General features: G+C 45.8%; 1 protein-coding gene across 1 annotated transcript; it reads left to right on the top strand.

The window, feature by feature from the left end:
• Positions 1 to 294: 294 nt before the first annotated feature.
• On the top strand, positions 295 to 17,023 carry COX20 (cytochrome c oxidase assembly factor COX20). The gene is made up of 4 exons (XM_077486135.1): positions 295 to 452; positions 2,096 to 2,210; positions 13,153 to 13,216; positions 16,530 to 17,023. Exons 1-4 carry the CDS (start codon positions 417 to 419, stop codon positions 16,669 to 16,671), a joined length of 357 nt encoding a protein of 118 aa, XP_077342261.1. The 5' UTR covers positions 295 to 416; the 3' UTR covers positions 16,672 to 17,023.
• The last annotated feature ends 10,477 nt before the right edge of the window (positions 17,024 to 27,500 follow it).

The following is a 27,500-nucleotide window of genomic DNA, read 5'->3' on the forward strand; positions in this document are numbered from 1 at the left end:
GTTATTCTGACACACTGGCTTTGAGTCGTGAATAGATAACAAGTGAGCAGCTCAGAAATCCTTCTCTACCTTCAGTGGATCGGAGTAGAAGTGACTGATCGCCTCCCTATTCCCCTCACTCCTTTCTCTGCTGCCATCCTAACTTATGTTGGGGGTAGCACTGGCTTGTAAACAAACGCAAAGCTGTGTCCCTGCGGCACTGCCAGCTCCTCCTCTCCCTCCAGCTGAAATACACGGGGATCTGTTCTAGGATTTGTAATTCTGAGTCCGATAACGGGATGGGATGCGCTCCGGTCAGCCAGCCATTCACATCGCTTCCCACAAAGCATTGCCTTTAGACGCTCCAGCCTTCTATTCGTCTCTATGGTGTGTGGCGGGCGGACTCAGTGAAGGTCGGAGGAGTGTTGCCAACCAACATGGCGGACGAAGCAGATGAAGCGGCCAAAGAGAAAGTAGGAGTGAAGTTCTGATTTTTCACGTTTGTGGTTTGAGGGATATGAATAGCAAAACCTCCGTGCATGTGTGTGGATATGTCCCATATAGTGTGCTCATAGCATGCCAGCCTTGGAGTTGCACAGGGCAGTCATCACCCCCAGGGCAGTCATAGGTCGCCAATGTCTGGTGGGGGCTGTGGGCGCTGTGTATGAGGAGAGGTGGGTGCTGTATGTGATGTGTATTGGGAGAAGTGGGTGCTGTGTATGAGGGGTGGTGGGTGCTGTCTACGAGGAGAGGTGTGCACTGTATGTGAGAGGTGGGCGCTGTGTATGAGGAGTGGTGGGTGCTATTTGTGCTGTGTACGAGGAGAGGTGGGCACTGTGTATGAGGCGAGGTGGGTGCAGCGGGCACTGTGTATGAGCAGTGGTGGGTGCTGTGTATGAGGAGCGGTGGGTGCTGTGGGCGCTGTGTATGAGGAGCTGTGGGCGCTGTCTACAAGGAGAAGTGGGCGGTGTATGTGCTGTGCACGAGGAGAGGTGGGTGCTGTGGGCGCTGTGTATGAGGAGTGGTGGGAGAGGTGGGCGCTGTGTATGAGGAGCGATGGGCGCTGTGTATGAGGAGAGGGGGGTGCTGTGTGTGAGGAGAGGCGGGCGCTGTGTATGAGGAGAGGGGGGTGCTGTTTGTGCTGTGTGTGAGAAGAGGCGGGCGCCATGTAGGAGAGGTGGGTGCTGTGTATGAGGAGAGGCGGGTGTAGCAAGCAGCACGGTGTAGGCCCTGGAGATGATCACAACTACCTGCTTGGGCTGTGCTTTCCTCTACATGTTGCTGTTGGCTTGTGCCACATGGCTGCCTCTCTGAACTAATGATTCCTAAACATGCAAGGCTGTTCAAATGTAAAAAAAAAAAAAAAATCTCCCGGCAACCTATTCTAGCTCTATAAACACTTACCTGTCACTAATCCAATACCACTGCTCTCTCTTCAAGGTGCCGCAGGAGACACCATTGGCCTCTGCTGCTGTCAGTACACACCTGTGAGGAGGGAATGGGGGAGGCGTGGCTTACCAGCCCTGTGTGTCTCTATGGACACACGCAGCCCAGCTGCCTGACTTGCTGAGGGTGTAGAGTACTGGTGGAGGACCTCCAAAGAGGAAGTAAGGCTTTGTTGAATGCGCAAAGCAGCCCCCACCACCCAGTGACAGCAGTATAGGGAGAAGTTCCCTGTACTAGCTGTCCACTTTTTGAAAATGAGCGTGTATGTACAGGGCTGCATCATTCATTCACACAGCTCTGTGTGTGTGAATGAACTACAAGCTACAACCCGTCTAAGCTGACAGCCAATCATAGCTTGCAGAGGCATTCCCCACTGCATGTATACAAGCCCCTTGCTTGCATATAGCCGTGGGGTGAGGATTGTGAGGAATTTATCTGTCACCTATGATTGATTGTAAACCTTCATGGCAGAATAGCTCAGGTAGTTTCAGACTCATGCCCCAACCTGCCTGAGCTCGTCTCCGTGGCCCCCCCTGTATGTAAGAACAAAGCCACTCTCTTTTTCTCACTCCTGAGACAAATTGGGGACTGTGGGATTTGTAGTGTGCATAGAGCAGTGCAGGTGGCTGAGGAATAATTAAATTATCATCTGTTGTATTTTTCCATGTAGTCATTCAAGTTGTTGTGGATCCTTGATGTGCAAAAGACGCCATGTGCACGTGAGTCGTTATTGTATGGTTCAGTTGGATCGTTGGTGGTTGGAGTTGGAAATTTTCTTGCAACGAGTAAGTGACAGTATTTCTGTTTATGTGTACATGTTTGCATTATATTTTTAAAGGGTCCATCCATCTAAAAATTCCATTTAAGACACTGGATTCTTGAGTGTCTTGGAGACTTAATGCAAAGTTCTGCCAAAATTGCAGCTGCTGACTTTTAAAATATGGACACTTACCTGTCCAGGGCGCCTGCGATGTCGACACCTGAAGCCGATCTGTCCCTTGGCTCTCTGGTGGAGGCACCACCATCTTTGGTAAGGGAATCAGGAAGTGAAGCCTTGTGACTTCACAGCTTGATTCTCTACTGCGCATTTCCACTGGTCTTTGCTGTCTTCTGGGACCTGTGTGTCTCCCAGAAGACAGCGGGGGAGAGAGGAGGAGGAGACAGAGGAGGAGCCGGATATAGCATTGATATCTGTGGATATCTATGCCCGGAAGTGGGAGCAAATACCTGGATTATACAGGTATCTCCTCCCCCCTGCTGAAAGGTGCCAAATGTCACAATGGGGGGGGGGGGATTCTGAATTGCTCAAGTTCCATTTTTGGGTGGAACACCGCTTTTAACAGCAAGATCTCCCTGCATAGATCAGTCTTCTAATGGGGATGCTTTTTCTGGCGACCACTAAGGCCCCTTTCACACTAACGTCCCGTTCAGGCCCGCCTGTCAGTTTTTCAGGCGGACCTGAACGGGTGCTCCATAGAGCTCTATGGAGCGTCGGATGTCAGCGGTGACATGTCCGCTGACATCCGACCCGCTCCGATCCGAAAAAGTGTGACGGAGGAAAAAGCTATTTTTAGGGCACTGCGGTCCGTCGTCATCCGATCTCCCATAGGGGAGAGCGGCGCTGTGACAGGTCCGTCCCTGCACAGTGTGCGGAGACAGACCTGTCATCTCCCTGCTCAGCGGGGATCGGCGGAGTGATCCCCGCTGAGCAAACGGACATCCACGGGGCGGATCAGAACTGATCCGCCCCGTGTGAAAGGACCCTAAGGGACATTTCCCTAATTTTGAGAGATTTCTTCTCCTGTTTTGTGTGTGTGTGTGTAAAGGACAATAAGTGAAGGAAGATCTCCCTGACACAGGTGGCAAAGTCTGTGGACTCTAAATTATAATTCTACCGGGTTTCATCTTGATATTTTATGACTTGGCCTCCAGTGTTGTGCTTTTGTTTGGTCACTGAAAGCCTCATTGAATTTGAATATCTTTACTGTGTACATATAGCATACATTTTTCCATATATTTTTAGATTTCACAATTATTGGCAACCCCTCTTTAGTATACACATTGAATTGCCCACTTACACGTGTATAAGTATGCATGTAATATCAACCTGTGTTCTGAATTGTCAGTCATTTTTCTCTTTTTCACTGACTGACACGGCTCCTCTCTTTAGACCATTGAGTTGTTACGCCACCTTTAGGAGAGGACTAGGCATAACATGTTAACATGTAATGAAAAAACTCAGAACTTCTAGTTCCCCCTCATCCTGCCATGCTGCTTCAGTTTTATTTTGCCTAGTGAAGGAGAAGGACCTAGGAACCCTGCGAGCCCATCGGTCCATGTTTTTTCTGCAGAAGCTTTGCTTTTTGCACAAGATTAAAGATCCTGTGATCTATCAATAGCCGGTTGGGTGACAGGCTGGATACATCCTTGTAGTCTCCCCAGCCTGGCCAGCGAGCGTATGCAGACCAGAGTTCCGTTCTGGGTCGGCCATAACGTACCTCAGCTCCAGAGGTGGTCGGTGAGCTTTAATGCTTCAGGGCACACGTGACCAGGCCACTGATGTCTGTGTCACAGTGTGCCGGGCCAGCAGCCACTCCGTACTGATCGGAGAGTGGGTCTGTGTTGGAATGTCTCCCAGCTCTGCAGGACTGGTAAGTACAGCTCTCCCTGCTTCGTTGGGCATTCCCTGGGAGGTTGATTCGGGGGTCCCTCACCTCCTTCTCTTCTCTCATCCCATGGGGATGCTGCATGAGGCTGCTGAGCGGTGTTTGTCATTTGCAGGGGCTCTCGGGGGGGGCTCTCATCTGGGGCTACTGCGCTGGCTGACTGTGCCCTGGATGTGTGTGGATCTCTCCCTGGGGGTGTCTGAAGGCTGTACCTGTCGATCGCTGTAGCGCTATTCACCACCATTCTAGCCTGTTTGTTTCACTGTTCAACATGGTATACAGTGTTCTGCGGCCATCTTTGGTGGGGCAAGGAGCAGCATGCTTTCCTGTAGCTCGGGGGCCATCTTCCCTGTGTTTATGTCCTTTATACTGGACACTTGGTGGCCATTTTGTTGAAGCCTGAACACGTTTTTGGTCAGTTTCAAGGAGCAGCATGTTTGCCTGTAGCTCGTCGGCCATCTTCCCTGTGTTTATGTCCTTTATACTGGGTGCTCGGTGGCCATTTTCTTGAAGCCTGAGAATGTTTTTGATCAGTTTCGGCACCATTTGCAGCAGCTCTGGACAGCGCAGTGGGTTCTCCTATGCACTTGGGAGCTGACACAGGCACTACTAGCTGGATAGCGCAGAACCAGTCAGGGTGTTGAGTCCTGCGGGAAAGAGCCTCTCAGCCAGCAGCAGTTAGGAGGGTGGGACCATCACTGTCCTAAGTCCCCAACAGGTGGCAGACAGGGTAGGGTCAGCATGGCTTCAGAAACTGGTGTTTCTTTCCCCGAAATCCAGGAAATTGCATCCGGTTCGCCTGCAGTGCCTCTGGACGTTTTGTCAGCGGTCCTCAATTTGTTTGTTGCCAAGATAGAGGCGGTGCGTGGGCACAAAGGTGCTAAAAAGCGGCCCTTGCTTGGATGACATTATTATAAATGCCACAGGTGGTAAGAGTACACCACTCCCACCGGCCAGGAAGGCTAAGGAACCACGCCGTAGGCAAGGGCCCTCTTTCTCCACTCACAAACTGCTTTTTCGTCCGCTCGGGGCTTCGACCAAGCGTCCCCAGCCCAACAGGACGACCTCTGAAGGACCAAAGCGTCCCTGGAACCGCAAGCCAAACAAGCCTGCGAGCAAACGTGCTACCGCATGAAGGTTTGCCCCCGCCCACAACATGAGTGGGGGGTCGCCTTCGGAGTTTGCAGCCCGGTGGACCTCTCGGCTGTCCTACCAATCGGTCTGCGATCTGATTTCCTCAGGCTACAATATAGAGTTCCTTTCTTAAACAAAACAGATTCTTCCCCCTCCAGCATACCCGTACTCCCGGCTCTCCACGAGGCCCTTTTGGGGGCGGTAGGGACCTGCTGAGTCACGGGGTGATAGTACCAGTTCCGGAATCAGAACATTTCCAGGGGATATACTCAAACCTGTATGTAGTCCCCAAAAAGGAAGGAGTACGTCCAATCTTGGACCTGAAGGCCCTCAATTACTTTGTGAAAGTACAGAGGTTCAGAATGGAATCAGTTCACTCAGTAGTCGCTGCACTCCATTAAGGGGACTCCCTGGCGTCCTTAGACATCTAGGATGCGTACCTGCACATGCCTTCGGCATCAGAAGTTTCTGCGATTTGCAGTTGGAGAAGCCCACTACCAGTTTGTGGCTATCCCCTCTGGTTTGGCATCAGCCCCCTGAGTCTTTACCAAGGTATTGGCTCCCGTTTTGCCACTGCGGTGGAAACGCGGTATTGCGATCGTGGGATACCTAGACAATCTCCTCCTGAGAGCGTCTACCGCCTCAGAGTTAGAGGAGAATGTGGCGATCACCATGCAGACCCTGCAGGAATTTGGGTGGCTGTTGAACCTTAAAGTCGGTGATTGTACTGACTCAGTGTTTGGAGTACCTAGGCTGGCTGCTGGACTCCATGGAAGCAAGAGTGTTTCTCCCTCCAGACAAGCTGCAGACTTTCAGAGCCGTGGTAAAACTGTTGATGAACCGCAGGTGGTCGTCGCTACGCTTCTGCATGCGAGTCCTGGGACTCATGGTGGTCTTCTTCGAGGCAGTACCATATGCCCAGTTTCACACCAGAGTCCTTAAGAAGGAGATTTTGACAAAATGGGACAAATCTCAGTTGTCCCTGGATCGGCAGATTCAGGTGAGCCAGTTAGTCAGGGATTCCCTGATCTGGTGGCTGAGGTCCCCATCACTTTGGTCTGGAAAGTTGTTTCTACCTCTGAAGTGGACAGTGATCACAACAGACACCAGCCTATCCGGCTGGGGTGGAGTAATGGGAGTTCAGTCAACCCAGGGCCTCTGGTCGGTGGAGGAATCCAAGTTGCCGATCAGTCTGCTCGAACTGAGAGGGATCAGGCTATGCCTCTCCACAGTGCTCGACAAAACCCGGTCGCCAGGTCGCATTGGCGACTAGAATCAGCGACCTTGCGCCTGGGGCAGCATAGCTGGGGGTATCCCGTCTCCGTGGACCCCCCCCCCCCCCGCGCGATCGCGTCGGGCCGCGCCGCAGGCGGCCGGTAATTGAGCCCCCGGCTTTGAGGCCTTCTGTGATCCTATGGTTCCTTCTGGAATCTGGCGCCCTCTTGTGGTGGCCGTTGGAATTACAACCAACAATGCTAATGGGCCAGTCTTTCTCCATCCCTTTACTTAGAACCCCTAAACAAAACCAAAAAAAAAAAAAATATATATATTATATTATATTATATTATATTATATTATATTATATTAATATATATATATTTTTTTTATTATTTATTCTAACACCCTAGAGAGTAAAATGGTGGTCATTGCAATACTGTCTGTCACACCATATTTGCACAGCGGACTTACAAGCGCACTTTTTTGGGGGAAAAATTTTTTATTTAATAAAAAAAAAAAAGACAACAGTAAAGTTAGCCCAATTTTTTTTTTCATATTGTGAAAGATAATGTTACGCCGAGTAAATCGATACCCAACATGTCACGCTTCAAAATTGCGCCCGCTCATGGAATGGCGACAAACTTTTACCCTTTAAAATCTCCATAGGCGACGTTTAAAAAATTCTATAGGTTGCACATTTTGAGTTACAGAGGAGGTCTGGGGCTAGAATTATTGCTCTTACTCTACCGATCGCAGCGATACCTCACATGTGTGGTTTGAACACCGCTTTCATATATGCGTTCGCTTCTGCACGCAAGCTTGGCAAGACAGGGCGCATTTAAAACAATTTTTTTTTCTTATTTTAACTTTTATTTTTATTTTTTTCACTGTTCTTTAAAAAAAAAAAAAAAAAAATGTGTGTCACTTTTATTCCTAATACAAGGAATGTAAAAATCCCTTGTAATAGAAAAAAGCATGACAGGTCACATCTCATATTTACACTAAAATGCAATTTAAAAATGTCCCTCTAATAGCTATGGGCAATGACTTGGAGACAGGTGGGGGGCAGCACTATCTTCCCCTCACTCGTCTCCATGTCAGGCCAGGGACAGGTCCAGATCGCCGTCACGGACCTGGCTCCTAACTTTTTTAGCTGGCTCCTAGATTCCAAGCAAATTTGTCAACCCCTGCCTCTCCACATAGTCGATAAGACTGAGAAGGTGTCCGATCAGAATCCAGTCAGACAAGGCCATGGCGATGGCATACGTCAATCACCAAGGAGAAACAAGAAGCTCGGCCGCTGCACGGGAGGTCGCTCACATCCTTCAGTGGGCAGAGCGACATGTTCCGGGCCTGTTGGCCATTTACATCCTGGGAGTGGAGAACTGGCAGGCGGATTATCTAAGTCGCCAGATGCTGGACCCAGGAGAATGGGTATTGCATCCAGAGGTGTTCAGGCTACTGTGCCTGTGATGGGGCACACCAGATGTGGATCTTCTGGCCTCCAGTCTCAATCGGAAGGTGCCAAGATTCGTGTTCAGGACAAGAGATCCTTGAGCAGATGCGCTGGTGGCTCTGTGGGATAAGTACCAGCTGATCTATGCCTTCCCTCCACTGAAACTGTTACCACGTCTGCTCCGCAGAGTGGAGGCCGAGGGGATTCTAGTAATACTGATTGCCCCAGCGTCCCTGGTATGCAGGCCTAGTGCACCTGGTGGCAGATGCCCCTTGGTGACTGCCGTTACGAGAAGACCTTCTGCCTCAAGGTCCGATTCTCCACCCTGCTTTACCATCGCTGGTTTTAACGGCATGGCTATTGAGAGCCAGGTGTTGAGGAACCGGGGTCTTTCGGACTTGGTGATCCCAACTATGCTAAGAGCACGGAAATCTTCTTCTTGGAAGATATACCATCGTACCTGGAAGGCATACATCTCTGTGTGAGGAGAAAGGATGGCGTCCGCGCTCCTTTTCTATATCCAGGATCCTGCTGTTTCTACAGCAAGGAGTAGACCAGAGATTGGATGTAGCCTCCCTGGCCGTATTCCTGAGTCCGGCTCGGGGTGAGATTTCAGTACCATAAGCGGTATTCCCATCACAGGATCCATGTAGGGGTTTACTTGCCTTGTCCCCTGGATTCAGAGATCTCTCTCCGCTGTGATCAGCGAGCCGCCGTGTCTCGCTCGATCTGTCACAGTGCCGAGCTCCATTCCCTGCGAGTGTTGCGACACATGGGGACGGAGTTCGGTGCCAAATTCAAAAAGTAAAATACACAGTATAGATACAGTATACTGTAATCTTACAGATTACAGTACTGCATCAAATAATTACACATCCCTTTTGACCCTAGTGGTTTGTCCAGTGTCCTGCATGCAGTTTTATATTATAAATACTATTCTTTATGCCAGGAAACTGGAGATTGTCCATAGCAATCAAAAATGCCTTTAAACCAGCTAGAAAATGGCGATAATAAATTAGAATCACTTGCAGAATTGAGCGATAGTAATTAGTGGGGAAATTCGTCATCAAACACTAAAAGTAATGACAGCGACAATTCTGCAACTGGGCACATTTCATTTTATAATTTTATATTTCAAATTTTCTCATACCCGGGATGTCTATTAGACTCTTGTTTGGACGGATTTAAGTGAATCATTTCTAAGAATTACAGGCCTACAATATAAAACGCCACATTTCCATGCAAAATAATGGTACCGCTTTCAGCACCTAAAATCTGAAATAAACATACCGCCAGGGAGGTTAAGCACCATTAAAGGACAAATATCATCTTTGGCTGTCTTTTTTTTTTCAGTGACCCCTGGCATCTCACTCCCTAGAGACATGTAGTTCCTCCGCTGTGTCCACGTTACCCCCGTGGGATCTGAACCTGTTGTTATCGGCGCTTCATAAACCGCCATTTGAAAATCTCAGAGAGATTACTCCATTGACTCTTTCCCAGAAAGTGGTCTTTCTAGTAGCCATTACATCGGCCAGGAGGTTTTCGGAACTGGCGGCCTTGTCTTGCAGGTTGCCCTATCTGATTATCCACAGGGATAAGGTGGTGGTGCGTACGCAACCTTCTTCTCTGCTAAAGGTGGTTTCGGCGTTCCACATCAATGAAGACATTGTGCTACCATCTCTGTGTCCTAAGCCGACACATCCTAAGGAGGTGGCCCTTCAGGCTCTGAGGGTGTATTTGTCTGTCACGGCTCCATTTCGGAAGTCGGACTCCCTGTTTGTTTCAGTGGCTGGTCTGAAAAAAGGAATGGCGGTCTCCTCGACCACTATTTCCAGGTGGATCAGGCAGATTGTAGTACAAGCCTACACCTTGAAGGGACAGGTGCCCCCCTTTCCGGTCACGGCCCACTCCATGAGGGCAATCGGAACGTCTTGGGGCTTCCGAATTATAGCGTCTGTCGCTCAAGTGTGTAAAGCGGTGACTTGGTCGTCTGTTCACACTTTTACTAAATTCTACAAGGTAGATGTCAGTGCATCGGCTGATGCCTGTTGTGGCTGTATAATTGCAATTGCAAATTTTTTTTTCGGGGTAAAAACACGGTACTTTTAAGTGAATGCACTGTTGCATTTGTTACGGCAGTTCTGGTGCAGTTTGAGGGTAGTGCCTCTCTGAGGAGCACCCTTTTTTTTGTGGGTAAAAAAGTTTGGTTATTCCCACACACTGTCGTTTTTTTGTGGGTAAAGTTTTGTACTAGTCCCACATGCCATGGTGGATGAAGTTTTATGCTGTTTTCCCACCCTTCGTTTTGACACTGCTTGGGGACATCCCAATGGTCTACAGAGAGGAGCTGTGTCAGTCGGTGAATATAAGAGAAAATAGGATTTTTTGTACTCGCCGTAAAAATCCTTTTCTCTGTAATTCCCCGACTGACACAGCACCTGCCCCTCCTATTTTTCTTTACGTTATAATGCTTGTTGATGTACTGAAGCTGCATGGCAGGCTGAGGGGTTGTTGCCTAAGGGACCGCCCCTTGGGCGGAACTAGTTATGCCTAGTCCTCTCCTAAAGGTGGCGTAACAACCCAATGGTCTAAAGAGAGGAGCCATGTCAGTCGGTGAATTACAGAGAAAAGGATTTTACGGTGAGTACGAAAAATCCTATTATTTTTTTTTTTTACAGGTACCAGTACTTTCGATCAGTGGTCTCCAAACTTTCTAAACAAATGGCCAGTTTACTCTCCTTCAGACTTAAAGTGGTTGTAAACCCTAATGGGGAAAAAAAAAACACCCTGCAAGATAAAGGCATAATGAGCTAGTATACATAGCATACTAGCGCATTATGAATTACTTACCCGAGAACTAAGCCCCCGCAGCCGACGATGTCTATCCTGGAGGTTACTTCTGGGTATCGGGACTCTGGCGCTGTGATTGGCTGGAGCCGCGATTACGTCACAAAACCGGAGCCGCTGGGAACTACACAGTACAACTGAAGCAACGGCACGTACGTACCATTGCGTCAGTTGGCTTAAGTACGCATGTGCCACATGACATCAACACATGCAAATACAGGGATATCTCCTAAACCATGCAGGTTTAGGAGATATCCAGTGCAGCTACAGGTAAGGCCACTTTCACACTGAGGCGCTTCTAAACTGCCAGTAAAAACACTGAGCGCTTTTGAAGAGCTTTTCAGGCGCTTTTGAAGAGCTTTCCATTCATTTCAATGGAGAGGGGTGTTTTGCACCGCCCTGTCAGCACACTGCCCCAATGTGAAGGCATTCATTGATTTGAATGGAAATACGTTTTCGTGAGCTTTTTAGATGCTGTTTTTAGCGTGAAAGCACCTGAAAAGCGCCTCAGTGTGAAAGTGGTCTAAGCCTAATTATAGGCTTGCCTGTAGTTTAAAGTGGTTGTAAAGGGTTTACAACCACTTTAAAGTCCCACTTTGGGAAAAAAAAAACAACTAACACCTGAAAGACAAAGGCATAATAAGCTAGTATGCATAGCATACTATATTATTATGTAATACTCAACTGAGATTGAAGCCCTCGCTGTGGTGCCCATACACAGCACCGGCCAGCGACATCACTCCCAGGGGTTACTTCTGGGTATCGTGGCTCCGGCGCTGTGAATGGCAGGAGCCGCTGGTAACATGTACATGCCATTGCTTCAGTGTGCATGTGCCGATGACATCACATGCAAATACAGGGGATATCTCCTAAACCATGCAGGTTTAGGAGATATCCTGGGTAACTACAGGTAAGCCTTATTATAGGCTTACCTGTAGCAAAAAGTGGTCTGTAAGGGTTTACAATCACTTTAAGGGGGCTGGACTGTGGCCATTGGGAATAGAAAAGGTCTTGGCATTAGTGGGAATAAACTATGTCCCATCGTTGGTGTCAGTGGGAGGAATAGCTCCCCCTCGTTGGTGTCATTGGGAGGAATTGTGCCCCAATTTTTGTTGTAATCGTGAGGGAATGTGCTCTTTTAAAACAAGAAAAATTGGACCTGCGAGCCCGATCTCAATGAGAATAGCGAGGGGGTGCAGCCCACATTTAGGGGGAGGGTGTCTCTGTATATGAGCATACTTTTTCTGTTTTTTTTTTTCTGGTTGTTGAAGGATTAGTGTTCTAACTTTGGTGTCATTGGGAGGAACTGTGCTCCGTCATTGGTGTCATTGTGAGGAATTCAGCCCCATGGTTGCTATCAATTAAGGGACTTGTGTCCCATTGTGGGCATTAGTGGATTAAAATAGTGCCCCAAGATCCACATAAAAGAATACAAAGTGGTTTCCAAACTGGGTCAATGTTTGGAAACCACGGCTTTTAGATTGTAAGGATATCCTAACCAACTTGTCTTCAATTTGTTTTGTTACTGTACTGACTCCCTTTTATTTTGTATAGCACTGCACTGTTGGTGTTTAAATCCTGTATAATAATAAATTAAAGGTTAACATGGAAAGTTAAAGGGGTTATAAACTCATTTATTTTTTTTTTTAAATAACAAATATGTTATACTTGCCTCCGCTGTGCAGCTTGTTTTGCAGAGTGGCCCCAAACCTGCTCTTCTGGGGTCCCTCGGCGGCTGTCTTCGCTTCCTCCTGCAAGTACTTCTCACGTTCATGCGAGCTCCCTCGCATGGTGAGAAGCACTTGCAGGCGTGCTTCCGTGATACTGCCAGCGGCTATAGCCGTTCGCTGTATCACTCGGCCCCGCCCCTGGCGTGCCGCATCATTGGATGTGATTGCCAGTAGTGCGAGCCAATGGCTCCATCCACTCCAGCCAATCAGTGGCCAGGCTGAGCGGCGAAGAGTACGCCGGGGGCGAGCGCGGGACTTTCGAGGGGTCAGGTAAGTAAAACGGGGGTGCTGGGGGTGTCGGCACTGTGAGATTTTTTTTTTCACCTTAATGCATAGAATGCGTTAAGGTGAAAAAATATTTACCTTTACAACCCCTTTAAAGTCTGAATACGATTGATGGCTGTCAAGCAACACTTTGGGGTTGATTTACTAAAAATGGAGAGTTCAAAATCTGGTGCAGCTCTGCATAGAAACCAATCGGCTTCCAGTTTTGTTTTTTGCCAAAGCTTAATTGAACAAGCTGAAGTTAGAAGCCGATTGGCTACCATGCACAGCTGCACCAGATTTTGCACTCTCCAGTTTTAGTAAATGAACCGCAGGGTTTCTACTTGACCACTAGAGGATTCCAGAAGTTTTGAAGGCTCCAAACCTTACCGTTTATTCTCCCTTCTTACAGGCAGAGTGAGGCGCTCCTGTGATCTGGCTGTTGGAGGATTTGCTCTTACCACTCTTGGTGTCTGGTAAGATTACTCCTTTAAATGTTTGAGAGACAGAAGAACCAATACCTTTAGGGCACAAAGTGCAGGTTTCTGAAGAATTATACGACTGAACCAAGAAAAACATGTATATTAAAAAGATACTTCATATTAAGACAAATTACTTGTCACAGCATTTATTTCAGTAAAGACCCATATAAATGGGGGGTGGGGGGGGGGGGGCGGGTGTTAGGGTAAATGTCACTTCAGCTCAAATCAAATCACTGAGGAACCTTTACTATATATACTAAAAAACAAAATACTAGCAAAATTAAATCAGTTTCGTGTTTATTTTTTATTTAGCATGAATTGCATGGTAGGATTGGATTGGATGCAGCAACTGGGAAAACCTGTGTGTTTCTTTTTTTTTCCTGTTTTGTTTTACAAACCTACTCCAAGCCACTGCTAATTAGAGGAGGTCCTCTGAACTGGATCCCGTTTAACAATGCTACCAAGTAGATCGGAGACATCACTACTATGCCTTTTGATGTCAGACCCAATGTGCTACAATTATTTTTTGCCAGGCATTGCCAAGCCTCAGAAACCCACTAAAGGCTAATAAGTTTGAGGCTAAACGTCATTGATCTAAAGCAAGTTCTGAATTATGAAGAGATAAGCAAAAATTAGATAAAGGTGTGGCTGTGAACATGGTATACTTGGATTTTGCCAAAGCATCCCCACATGCGGCTAATGTGTAAATTAAAGTCTACAGGCTTAGAAAATGTATTTTGTAAATAGATAGAAAAAACGGCTTAAACACCCAGTTCACACCGGACGATGCTTTAAAATTGCGCTTCAGCGTGATTTAAAAAAATGCCGGTCAGTACGATTTCATGCACAGATGTCAATGCAAGTCACACATGAAATGGCCAAAAATAGTGCAGGATCCTTTTCAAAATCGGTGCATTTCAGAGTCACACTGATATGAACGGTTCCATAGCCAGAAATGAGGTGACTTGTCATGCGACTTTGATCTGTCAAATCGCACCGGAGTGAACGGACTGTATTAAGAACATAATAATGAATGGTCTAAGGTTATTAGTGGTTTACCCCCAAAGCAGAACACAATGATTACTGCTTGCGGCTATAGCATGTAAAAAAAAAAAACCAGACTGGCTGGTTGTACCCAAGTCGATTGATGGATCAATTTGGGTACAACCAGCTTACCAGAAGATGGATCGAATCCCGGAAAGTTCACTGCTGAACCAGCCGAGATTCAATCCATCTAGGTCCAGCTTAATTGTGCTGAGTTTTGCTGTTGCTCACAAGAGAGGCCTGTCCAAAAGAATAGAGGGAGCCTTGATGTAAGGTAAATCGGGCCAAAACAGGACAGCGGATATTGTTTTTATTCCCCATCTTCTACAGGATCACACAGAAAATGCTAAAAATCTATAAGATTCAAAGATTGATTGATCAAAAGATTCAGATGCTGCCCTGTGTCTGTTGAACACAGTCTGATCCTGAATCCTTTTATTTAAAACTTTCAGAAAATGTTTTAGTGGCTTACTGGTGAAATAAAAATAAATGTGTTTCCTACTAAAATCACAATATACCTGTGACAAAATTCAAACAAAAAAACTGGTACCAAAATCTCACAGAAACCAACAATAACTAAACTCCAGCAATGTATTGATACAGTCCCATGATCCTTTTAAGTAATACAGTGCTTTTTAAATAATGCCGTAGTGCTCTGTTCCACTCATGCTCATGGTGCCTCAGATGGATTTACACTCATCACATAATGATGATCACCTATCGTTAGTACGGTCTATTGCGCTTCGTGGAGCATTCCCCTTGCTGGTCACTGTCGCTTGAAAACACCACCTCCACTTGTTGTTCCTCCCGGTAATTGCTCAGAGGGAAGGATAACACAGAATGACCTCATTGTGTAAAACCATTTTGGGTAATTTATTGATGGAAAAGAATGAAAATAGATGCAAACACAAAGAGAGGGGCGCCTCTGGGTGCAGATTTGTTTAAAAGTGCAATTTCATTTTAAAGCTAATAAAAACAGACTCACATTTTCCATGAGCGATTTAAAGCATTATAATCCATCCAAAACATTTCGATCGGTCATCACCTCCATCTAGTTTGCAGTCTGCCTGGCCGCTCTTCCCTTTGTGTCCACTGTTTAGATGTAAAACTGCCAGTCACAGTGGACACAATGTATGTCGAAAAAGAACGAGGCTTGAGCCGCTGCTGCAAGCGAGACACGAGCACCCAGAGGTGCCCTCTTTGTGTTTGCATCATAGTATCTGGAAACCTAGTTTCGGTTCCTCCTTGGTGGCAGCCCTGCTTGTGGAAACCCCTGGAAAGAAATTAGCCAATGTCTATGGTATTATACGCCAAAAACGTAATGGACGTTTAAATCTGCATATGGATTGTTTTTAGAGGGATTTTTTACCCTATTGCGTGTATTGTTTCAGGTGAATTGAGCCTTTACTTGTCCCAAGCATGAAAATAGACCCACCTGTGGTGCCTATTATACCTGGAACCACAGCATGTGTGAGTGATGGTTAACAGCTGGCATTCGCCCCACTGCCGGAAGTGCGACGCAGCTCGGTTCCCATGGCTGACATCAGTGCCTCCTCATCAGTGAAGGAGAAAAATTACTTATTTACACAATTTTATAACAGAAACATTTTTTTATTTTATTTTTTCCTTTCTTAATTTTTGGTCTTATTTTTGTTTGTTTAGCAAAAAATAAAAACCCAGTGGCAATTAAACACCACCAAAAGAAAGCTCTGTCTCAAAAAAAGATAAACATTTTGTTTAGGTACAGTGTAGCATGAGCGCGAAATTGTCTTTCAAAGTACAACAGTACTGAAAATTGGCCTGGGCATGAAGGGGATGAAAGTGCCTGGTAGGCAAGTGGTTTAAGGCACTTCTAAGGTCTTTCAGAAATCATTGACAAGTGTGTTTGACCTGCTTTTAAAGTGGAAGTAAACCCATCGATTTAAACAGTTTAAAAAAAAAGGCATCCCGGGAATGCTAACTGCACATTGGCTGTGCTCTCAGCCAAACTATCAAACCATCCAATGGCTGGTGTCATAACGAATCACATGTGCAGTACCATAGCAGTTGAAGATTAAACAGAGGCAAAGATGGCAGCTTCCTTGGCTGAAAACTATAGGGGAGTTTACTTCCACTTTAAGTGGGTTTTGAATCCCCCTAGACTTGTATTGAAATGCAAAACCCGTTTGGAAGCAAAAGTTGTTGACACAAGCCCTTCAAAATGCATTTGCAGTATTTATGTGATTGCACCTACTTTACTTATACACTTGTTTTCTCATTTTAGGGTGTACTGTAGATACAACTATGCAAAATTAAGGATACGGCAAAGAATGGTACAAGATGGCATTAAAAAGCAGGTCATGTATGAAGGTAGCATTATGGATCCAAGTCTCAGGGACAGACAAAAAAGTGATTCAGACCGGTAATCGCAGCCATGAACTGCCAAGAAAATGTATAGACGTTTAATAAATATGTTGCTCCCAAGACAGCTGTTGTGGACTTGCAAAAACAATTGTTTGCATTACAAGATTATTTGATTTGTTTATTGCATCAGATGTGTCTAATATATACTGTATGTTCTTTTAAAAGTTTCATAAGAAAAGCTGATACTTGTCTTTTTTATTCTCTACCAAACAGAGGTTTGTTTATGCAGGTGCTTGCATAGGCATGCCTAAAGGATATTTTAATTTTAAAACTATTTACAGTTAGAATGTTTTTATGAACTGGCAAAATGTTGCTCCAATAAATAAATTGCTTGTCTTATACAGTCCCTTGAAATTTTCTGCATTTTTGTCATGTTACATCCAAAAACATGAATGTATTTTATTGGAATGTTATGTGATAGACCAATACAAAGTGCCAAATAATTGTGAAATGGAATGAAAATGATTTATATATATTTTATATATGTCTCTACCAGCTCTACACATCTAGTGACATTTTTTTCCCCATTTTTTGCAAAATAGCTGAAGCTCTGTCAGATTGGATGGAGAGCATCTGTGAACAGCAATTTTCAAGTCTTGCCACAGATTCTTAATTGGATTTACGTCTGGACTTTGACTAGGCCATTCTAACACATGAATATGCTTTGATCTAAACCATTCCATTGTAGCTCTGTATGTTTAGGGTTGTTGAGACTGGGGCGGAGGTTCACCTTCCAGCAGGACAAATCTTTTGCAGACCCTAGCAGGTCTCCTTCTAAGATTGTCCTGTATTATGCTCCATCCATCTTCCCATCAACTCTGACCAGCTTCCCTGTCCCTGCTGAAGAAAAGGTGTGTTCAGGGTGATGTGCGGTGTTAGTTTTCCGCCACACATAGCATTTTGTTTTTAGGCCAAAAAGTTAAATTTTGGTCTCATCTGACCAGAGTGCATTCCTACACAAGTTTACATGGCTTCTTGCAAACTGCAAAGGTCTTCTTATTGCTTTCTTTCAACAATGGCTTTCTTATTGCCACCATTTTATAAAAGCCAGATTTGTGGAGTGCACGACTAAGACCCCCTTTCACACTGAGGTGTTTTTTAGGCGCTTTTGGGCTAAAAATAGCGCCTGTAAAATGCCTCCCCTGCAGTCCCAGTCTGAAAGCCCAAGTGCTTTCACACTCGGGCGCTGCGCTGGCAGGACGTTAACCACTTAAGGACTGAGCCCCCTGAGATTTGTTGTTTAAAAGTTAAACAGTTTTTTTTTTGGTAGAAAATTACTTGGAACCCCCAAACATTATACATTTTTCTGACACCCTAGAGAATAAAATGACGGTCGTTGCAATACTTTCTGCCACACTGTATTTGTACAGCGGTCTTACAAGCGCACTTTTTTTTTTTCCGGAAAAAATACTTTAAAAAAAAAAATAAGACAACAGTAAAGTCAGCCCAATTTTTTTTATATTGCGAAAGAATGTTACACCTAATAAATTGATACCCAACATGTCACGCTTCAAAATTGCGCCTGCTTGTGGAATGGCGACAAACATTTACCCTTAAAAATCTCCATAGGCGATGTTTAAAAAATTATAAAGGTTGCATGTTTAAAGTTACAGAGGAGGTCTAGGGTTAGAATTCTTTATCTCACTCTACTGATTGCAGCGATATCACACATGTGCTTTGAACACTGGCTTCATATGCAGGCGCTAGTCAAGTATGTGTTCGCTTCTGCATGCAAGCTCGTCGGGATGGGGCGCGTTTAAAAAAATATATATTTTCTTTATTTTACCTTTTTTGGTTTTTTAATTTTTACAGTTTTTAAAAAAAATAAAAATGTCACTTTACATCCCTTGTAATAGGAATAAAACATCCCTTGTAATAGAAAAAAAAGCATGCAAGGACCTCTTAAATATGAGATCTGGGATCAAAAAGACTTCCCCATCTTCCCCTCACTCGTCTCCATGTCGGGCCACAGGAAGGACCAGACCGATCCCCTCCACCGCTTAGCGGGGGCCTCTCCTGCCACCGATTTTTTTTAAAAGTTATCTTGCGGCAAATCCGCTGCAGAGACCACTTTTATCTTAAACCAGACCACCTGCTGAAGACGAGGATACCAGGGTTATGGCAGCTAGCTGCTGCCATAACGCTATCCTCCTTCAAAGTACCGACGTATAACGATGGTGGGCGGTCCAGAAGTGGTTAAAAGTCCTGCAAGTAGCATCTGGGGGGGCAGTGAAGGAGCGGTGTATACACTGTTCCTGCCCATTGAAATGAATGGGCACAACTGCCGAAGTGCCTGCAAAACACTTCGGCAGCAGAGCTACATGGGCACATTTAACCCTTTATTAGGCCACTAGTGGGGGGGGGGGGCCTTTTAGAAGCCGAATAGTGCCGCTAAAACTAGCGGCGTTTTACCATCAATGCCCGCCCCAGTGTGAAAGCAGCCCAATAGCTGTCCTATGGACAGATTCTCCCACCTGAGCTGTGGATCTCTGCAGCTCCTCCAGAGTTATCATGGGCCTCTTGGCTGCTTCTCTGATTAACGCTCTCTTTGCCCGGCCTGTCAGTTTAGGTGGACAGCCAGGTCTTGGTAGGTTTGCAGTTGTACCATGTGCTTTCCATTTTCAGATGATTGAACAGTGCTCCGTAAAACGTTCAAAGCTTGGGATTTTTTTTTTTTTTTTTTTATAACCTAACCCTACTTTAAACTTTATTCCTGACCTGTCTGGTGTGTTCCTTGGCTTTCATGATGCTGTTTGTTCACTAAGGCTCTCTAACAAACCACTGAGGGCTTCACAGCTGTATTTATACTGAGATAAAATTACACACAGGTACACTCTATTTACTAATTGGGTGACTTCTGAAGGCAATTGGTTCCACTAGTTTTTAGTTATGGGTATCTGAGTAAAAGGGGCTGAATACAAATGCATGCCACACTTTTCAGATATTTATTTGTAAAAAATAAAATAAATAAAAAAATGTGAAAACCATTTATCATTTTCCTGCCACTTTGTGTTGGTCTATAAAATGCATTTATACTTTTGGTTGTAACATGACACAACGTGGAAAATTAACAGCAGTGTTAATTTCATCAACAAAAATATTTATTCATAGTTTTTCGTCAGCTTGCCTGTTCTCATTGACCATGTGGAGAGGTACGGCCTGATAGCTCTCAGTTCGAGCAAATTGATTGGCGACTCGGATTCTTTCGTCGACCAGAGGCCCTGAGCCGACTTAACCCCCATTATTCCACCCCAGCCAAAAGGACTGGTGTCCGTTGTGACCACTGTCCACTTTAGAGGTAGGAACGACTTTCCGGCCTGAATCACTGGGGACCTCAGCCACCAGATCAGTGATTCTCTGACTGATTGGTTCACCCGAATATGACGATCCAGGGACAACTTAGATTTGTCCCATTTAGACAAGATGTCCTACTGCAAGACTCTGGTATAGAACTGGGCAAACGATACAGCCTCAAAAAGGAGGCCACCATGAGCCCCAGGACTGGCATGCAAAAGCGAAGCGATGACCACCTGCGGTACATCATCAGTCTTACTGCAGATCTGAAAGTCTGCAGCTTGTCTGAAGGGAGAAAACTCTCGCTGCCATGGGGTCTAGTAGCAAGCCTAAGTACTCCAAACACTGAGTCGGTACAATTACCGAGTTCTTTAGGTTCAACAGCCACTCAAATTCTTGCAGAGTCTGCATAGTGATTGCTACATCCTCCTCTACCTCTGAGGCGGAAGATGCTCTCAGGAGGAGATCGTCTAGATATCTTACAATTGCGATCCCACGTTGCCGTAGCAACGTCAAAACCGGAGCCAAAACCTTGGTAAAGACTCAGGGGGCTGATGTCAGACCAAAGGGAGAACCACAAACTGGTAGTGGGCGTCCCCGACTGCAGATCGCAGAAACTTCTGCTGCCACAGACATATGGGTATGTGCAGGTACGCATCCTGGATGTTTAAGGGCGCCAGGGAGTACCCTTAATAGAGTGCAGCAACTACTGGGCGACTGATTCCATTCTAAACCTCTACACCTTAACAAAGAGATAGAGGGCTTTTGGGTCCAAGAGTGGATGTACCCCTTCCTTCCGGAACCGGTACAACCACCCTGCTACTCAGCAGGTCCCTTACTGCCCCCACGAGGGCCTCCGGCGAGCCGGGGATATGGGTATGCTGAAAGGGGAGAATCTGTTTGGCGACCAAGAGAGCACCTCTATCTTTTAGCCTGAGGAAATCGGGTCGCAGGTCCATTGGTCAAAAACCGAGGGGACCACCGGGCTGCAAATTCCCGAAGGAGACCCCCCCCCCCCCCCCCCCCGAGACATGGGTGGGGACAAACCTTCATGCAGTAGCCTTATACTCGCAGGCTTGCGGTTCCAGGGACGCTTTTGTCCGTCCGTGGTCATCCTGTCGGGCTGGGGACGTTATACCGAAGCTCCAGGCGGACGGAAAAGCCATTAGTGTCAACAGAAACAAGAGGGTCCTTGCCTACAGCGTGGCTCCTTAGCCTTCATGGCCTGTGGAAGTAATACACTGTTACCACCGGTGGCATGCTTATTAATGCCATCCAAAGAGGCTCCCAAGAGCCGTTTGCCGAGGAAGGGAAAATCCGTCAGGGCTTTTTTAGATGCCTGGTCAACAGACCAGCATTTCAGCCAATCAGGTGCCTCAGCACCACAGCTGACACTGAAGCCCTAGAACCAGAGGGAGGTATCCAGGGCCACATCAAACATACTATTAGGCCTTGCACTAGTTGGTCTGCCAGTTTCACGCAGATAGGAAAAGCCTGCCGCTCTCCCAATTCACGGTGCAAAAGTTTTGCTCACTCAGACTGTGTCTGCGACACAAGTGCGGATGCCAGTACTGGTCGCACAGCGGACCCCACAACCGTAAACAAGGAACGAGCCACTGCCTCGGCCTTGCTGTCCGCAGGATCCTTAAATGCAGGAGTTCCCACTACCGGGATCCTGGTTACTCATTTAACCTGGATACTGGAGGGTCCACGACCGGAGGAGCCAACCACTTTGTGAGAAGGCATTCCTCAAAGGGGTAACGCACCGCCGTGTCTGGGGACCAAAAAGGTCCATTCCGTGCGACCCCATTTCCTGTAGGTGAATTTGTCAAATAAGTCAGATACAGGAACACCATAGGTGAACATGCTGGCTTGTGGGACCGGTACCTCACCGGGGGGGACCTGCTGGCTCCTGAATCTTCAGGGTATCATGCACAGCTGTGATAAGTGCTCCAACAAGCGCTTTTTTGCGCCCGGACCTGGACTCATACTTACTGTCCAGTCCTGGTCAGCGTCATCTGATAAGGCAGAGCAGGGGTCACCAGCCTCATCAGGGGCCGAGTCTGTGCCAGAGCTCTCCCTAGAGGACGGGGGGGAACAGGGGGCCACCTTATTGCACCCATCTTCCCACGCTCAGCCTCCATCTAGCAATGAACGAGTTGAGGACTGCCATCAGGGTGTCCATGGGCACTGCACAGTCTGCAGGTGACCCGGTTCCCATTGCCTGGACTTTGGGGGAAGAAACACTAGTTTGAGCCATGCTGACCCTATCCTGTCTGCCACCTGAAGGGGACTTAGTACAGTGACAGTCCCACCCTCCCTGCTGCCGCTGACTGAGGGGCTCATTCCTGCCGGACTCACCCCCCTGGGGAGTTCTGCGCTGTTCACAAGTGGTGCATGTAGTCCCTGAGTGCACCCAGGTGCAGAGGAAACCAAAAACTGAGTTGGTGATAACCGCTGGAACGATCGCTAAAACAATCAGAAAAAAAAAATGCTCAGGCTTCCATAAATTGCCCCCTCAGCGTCCAGTACACAGACCGGAAACACAGGGAAAAAGGCTATGAGAGAGCACGAGCCATGCTGCTGTCAGGGAACACTGAAATATGTTCAGGCTTCCAGAAAATAGCTGCCAGTGCCTTGAATAGGAATCACATAGAAAATGGCCGCTGAACCCCAGACAGTCAGCCTGCTCTGCCCACACCTAAAATGGCCACCAAACATCGCCATGAGGTAGATATAAAAAAAAAAACCTGCAAAGCCACAGCGCTGCACCATTCCCAGCAGACTCTCACAGGCACCTTCCAGGGGCATACCATAGAGGTCCAATGACCACCGCCATTCAGCCAGCCCCCCCATGTCAAATGAGAGCCCCTATATAGGGACACGCACACACTGCTGAGCAGCCACATGCAGCAATCCCCCCCCCAAGGGGGGAAAGAGGGAAGATAGGGACAGGGGAGAGAAGATAGGGAGGTGACCTCCCAGGAATCGACCTCCCAGGAAATACTCAGCCCCATCAGAACAGGGAGAGCTGTACTTACCGGTCCTCAAGAGCTGGGAGACATTCCATTGTAGATCTACTCCTGATCAGTACAGGGTAGCTACTGGCCTCGGCATACTGTGACGCAGACATCAGTAAAGAGATATACAACAACAATATTGCGCAAATGGAAAAAAAAGTGAAAAAATGAAAAGGAAAAATAAAAAATGAAAAACAATAAGAAAATATAAGCGACCAGCTGCTGACACGCTAAAATTAGGGACCCTTTTAGCTAAAAGACATGTCAAAAGTGTAGTGTAAGCGCTCTACTTATATATACCTTAAGGTGATACAAAATGGTATGTGCTCATGTGTATCAAAATATATAGAAATACCCCAAAGAAACGGGGGTGGTGCTACGTGGCAACAAAACTTGAAAGTACATATGAAGTGACTTCCAAATATGTGTGTGAACAAAAAAACCAAAAATTATTGTATAAAAACTGTATGAATAATTGTCCCAGTGGTGAGACAACCGATAACCACAGATAGATAATCACAGTGATAAAGTCCATATATGTATATATAGTCCAAAATAAGCGTGCAAGATGTCAATCCGGATGTGTTATGATGACAACCAAAATTCTGTGATATTGTGATCGAGGAAAATAATATTTCACCCTGTGACGATCCCACCACCTTATAGGGCACGAGCTTACCAGATCTATATGACCCTAGTAGACATACGCCTCAGGGGTCAATCAAAGCTTGTGGTCTCAGCCAGTATAATGGACGTATCAATCATGGCATTTACGATCCCAACAAACGACTAGATGTAGTCACAGTTCTTCATGTGTAAATCCGACAACAACTCAGGCATGGAAGATGAAGAAATAAAGCCAACATGGCATAATAACGTTTTTTAAAAAAAACTCCAGATGATGACCGGTGGGTCGAAACGCGTCGGGAGGACTTAGCTACTGCCACCTTTTTCTCTCTGACATGCTGTATTACCCATCTTGGAAATGTGAGTTTTAGCAATATTTTCTTATTAAAGAGTTTTTTAAAAAAAACGTTATTATGCCATGTTGGCTTTATTTCTTCATCTTCCATGCCTGAGTTGTTGTCGGATTTACACATGAAGAACTGTGACTACATCTAGTCGTTTGTTGGGATCGTAAATGCCATGATTGATACGTCCATTATACTGGCTGAGACCACAAGCTTTGATTGACCCCTGAGGCGTATGTCTACTAGGGTCATATAGATCTGGTAAGCTCGTGCCCTATAAGGTGGTGGGATCGTCACAGGGTGAAATATTATTTTCCTCGATCACAATATCACAGAATTTTGGTTGTCATCATAACACATCCGGATTGACATCTTGCACGCTTATTTTGGACTATATATACATATATGGACTTTATCACTGTGATTATCGGTTGTCTCACCACTGGGACAATTATTCATACAGTTTTTATACAATAATTTTTGTTTTTTTTGTTCACACACATATTTGGAAGTCACTTCATATGTACTTTCAAGTTTTGTTGCCACGTAGCACCACCCCCGTTTCTTTGGGGTATTTCTATATATTTTGATACACATGAGCACATACCATTTTGTATCACCTTAAGGTATATATAAGTAGAGCGCTTACACTACACTTTTGACACGCAGACATCAGTAGCCTAGCCATATGTATGCCCCGGAGCATAAAAGCTCACGATCACCTCTGGAGCTGAGGTATGTCGTGGCCTGCCGAGCCGTAGCTGCGACCTGCACACGTTCAGTGGCCGGGATGGGGAGCCTACAAGGATAAGTGAACCAGCCTGTCACCCAGCCGGCTGTTGATAGAAGATCACAGGATCATTCATCTTGCGCAAAAAGCCAAGCTTCTGCCTAAAAAAAACATGGACCTATGGGCCCGCAGGGTTCCTAGGTCTTTCTCCTTCACTAGGCAAAATAAAACTGAGTTCTGCTAGCAGGCAGGAGGGTTGATACCCAAGGGACCGCCCCCATGGGCGAAACAGAGTTCTGAGTGTTGTATTACAACTTTGCCTAGTATTCTCCTAGAGGTAAGGTATACAACCCCAATGGCTAAAAGAGGAGCTGTGTCGGTCGGTGAATAAGAGAAATATGCGAAACGATCCCTCTTTTACAAAAGAATACTATGTGATGTAAATGCAAAATGAATAAAATAGTGACCCCTAGCGGGTGTAGTGCATATAGTTAGTAAGGTTGAATAAAGACACCAGTCCATCCTGAGAGAGTGTCTACAATTGTGCCTATCCCTGTACATTGCACACTCACATCAGTCCCTACCCTCAAGGAGCCCACAATCCAAGGTCCCCATTCATATACTAGGGCCAATTTTGGACAGAAGCCAATTAACCTACCAGCATGTCTTTGGAGTGTGGGAGAAAACCGGAGTACCCAGAAGAAACCCACACAGGCAGGTAGTGTTAGGGGAGAGTGTTAACCACTACACCACTGTGCTGCTAATATGACACCAAAAATATATTTGAAAGTGGTATGTGCAACCAGGGACCTCTAGTGGTTACAAAACTTATAACACATGATAGATATATCTGTCTATCAAGCAAAGTTCATTAGTCCAGTGATGTCATCTGTGAACCAATGCTGTCCACACACAATAAATGGTGAATGATAACAAATGAGTGACTTAACACCACGTGGACTCTCCACCCAATAGGACCAAGTAGCACCTTCCCCTTTGGAGTCTCAATCCATGATCTTTAAGCTCCCAATGGGGAACTCCTGCAAGCGTGATCTTTCATATAGGATGGCAACATAAGGGTAAAAAAAGGAACTAGCATAGTGTAATACTTTTTTTTTTTAAACACAAGCAACTATTCCACTCGCATTTAGGAATGCACTATTCCTGGTGCATACAGGTGATAAACTTGACAATATACAGATCCGTCCCTGGAGTCACAAAATCGTCTGCAAACCCTGCTGCCCTCATGGGTGATCGTGTACTTCCTACAAACGATGCAATGAAGTCACAAGCCCCACCCTGTCGTGTTTTTTTCGCTCACATCCAACTTTATCATAGGGTACACTCCTGTGTTCATCACACTAATATTTATAGTACTCCTAAACCAATTAGAAAACATACTAAACTCGTGGCCATCTTCCTGTGGTCCACTGCGGCCATTTTGGTATATGGGGGCAGGACTTGCGTGTGCGTTTGCTTCTGTACTCGAGCACACAGAGATGGGCGCTTTAAATTTTTATTGTTTATTTTACTTTAACACTTTCTCTTTAAAAAAAAATTAATAATAATTTGATCTCTTTTATTCCTATTACAAGGAATGTAAACATCCCTTGTAATAGGAATAGGGGGGGTGACAGGTTTTTGGAGAGATATGGGATCTATTTGAACTGGGGTCTCGATGGTAATACTTTTTATGATTCCATATCCTTCAAAAGAATTGGCCAATGCTTGCATATAATACTCTCTACTTTCTTATTCTGCCTATTGTAATCAAGTATAATGGCTCTAGATAGATCATTATTCTGGTTATTTTAATATTATCCTGAATGATGGGTGCCCTATCTAGCACGGCTACATGTTGGATTTGTTCTTGTAGCTCCTCTTGACTATAAACTTTTGCTATAAACCTATTACCAATCACATTGGCTTGATCCCTAAATGTATTTACATCAGTACAATTTTTTCTTAAACAGAACAATTGCCCTCTAGGTATATCATCCAACCATGGTCGGTGGTGACAACTATTCTTTGGTATATACCCATTCCTGTCCATAGACTTGAAATGAGTACTGATAAGTGAATTTTCCTGGTTTTCTATTTCCAAGTCCAAGAAATAAATTTTTTTGTGGGCTGACATACGAAGTCAGCTCAGTAACTTTGTTATTTGCATTGAGACTTTGTTGGAATGCCTCTAGGCTAGAGCTTCATTGGAAAATCTGATCACTCTCCCACATGTCCATGAATAGGTTTGCCACGCTAGGAGCGAAACGTGCCCCCATGGCATTACCTCTGGCCTGCTGGTAATATTTGTCTCAATACCAAAAATAGTTATGGTTTAAGCAATAGTCCATACACCGCATCAAGAATCTCCTCTGCCACAGAGGGGGTTATCATGATCCAATGCCCTCTTCACTGCCTGTTGGGCATCATGATTGATTATAGTATATAGCGACCCCACATCAGTGGTCAACAATACACTATCTGATGATACCTCCAGTCTTTATTACTGTTGCAGTAAATGCTCAGTGTCTCTAAGATAGGCCCTAGTTTGTTTGATTAAGGGTTGCAGATAGCCCCATACGTGCCAATACGTCTCTAAAATCTTATGTATCTTAGGGGTGGAATAAATGATAGGGATTCTACAAATGGTTGGTACTAGGTACTGAGCCTCCTTAGTAGGATTCTCCCTTAAGATGTCATATTTAGTCCTATCCTCCAATAATCTATTAATTTCATCCTTGCAGTGCTTTTTGGACATTACCACGACCCCCCTCCCGCTCCCCCTGGTTGAATGAGTACGTCTCTCTGGTCCTCTA

The sequence above is a fragment of the Lithobates pipiens genome, unplaced genomic scaffold (assembly GCF_037356315.1).
Source record: "Lithobates pipiens isolate NorthernLeopardFrog02 unplaced genomic scaffold, aLitPip1_a1.2 Scaffold_18, whole genome shotgun sequence".
NCBI classification, from domain to species: domain Eukaryota; kingdom Metazoa; phylum Chordata; class Amphibia; order Anura; family Ranidae; genus Lithobates; species Lithobates pipiens.

Bases quoted from the DNA above. Each gene is read 5' to 3' on its own strand.
- COX20 (XM_077486135.1), top strand. From the start codon at position 417: ATGGCGGACGAAGCAGATGAAGCGGCCAAAGAGAAA. The intron at 2,211-13,152 runs GTAAGTGACAGT...CCCTTCTTACAG, and splicing joins TGGAAATTTTCTTGCAACGA to GCAGAGTGAGGCGCTCCTGT. The intron at 13,217-16,529 runs GTAAGATTACTC...TTCTCATTTTAG, and splicing joins CTTACCACTCTTGGTGTCTG to GGTGTACTGTAGATACAACT.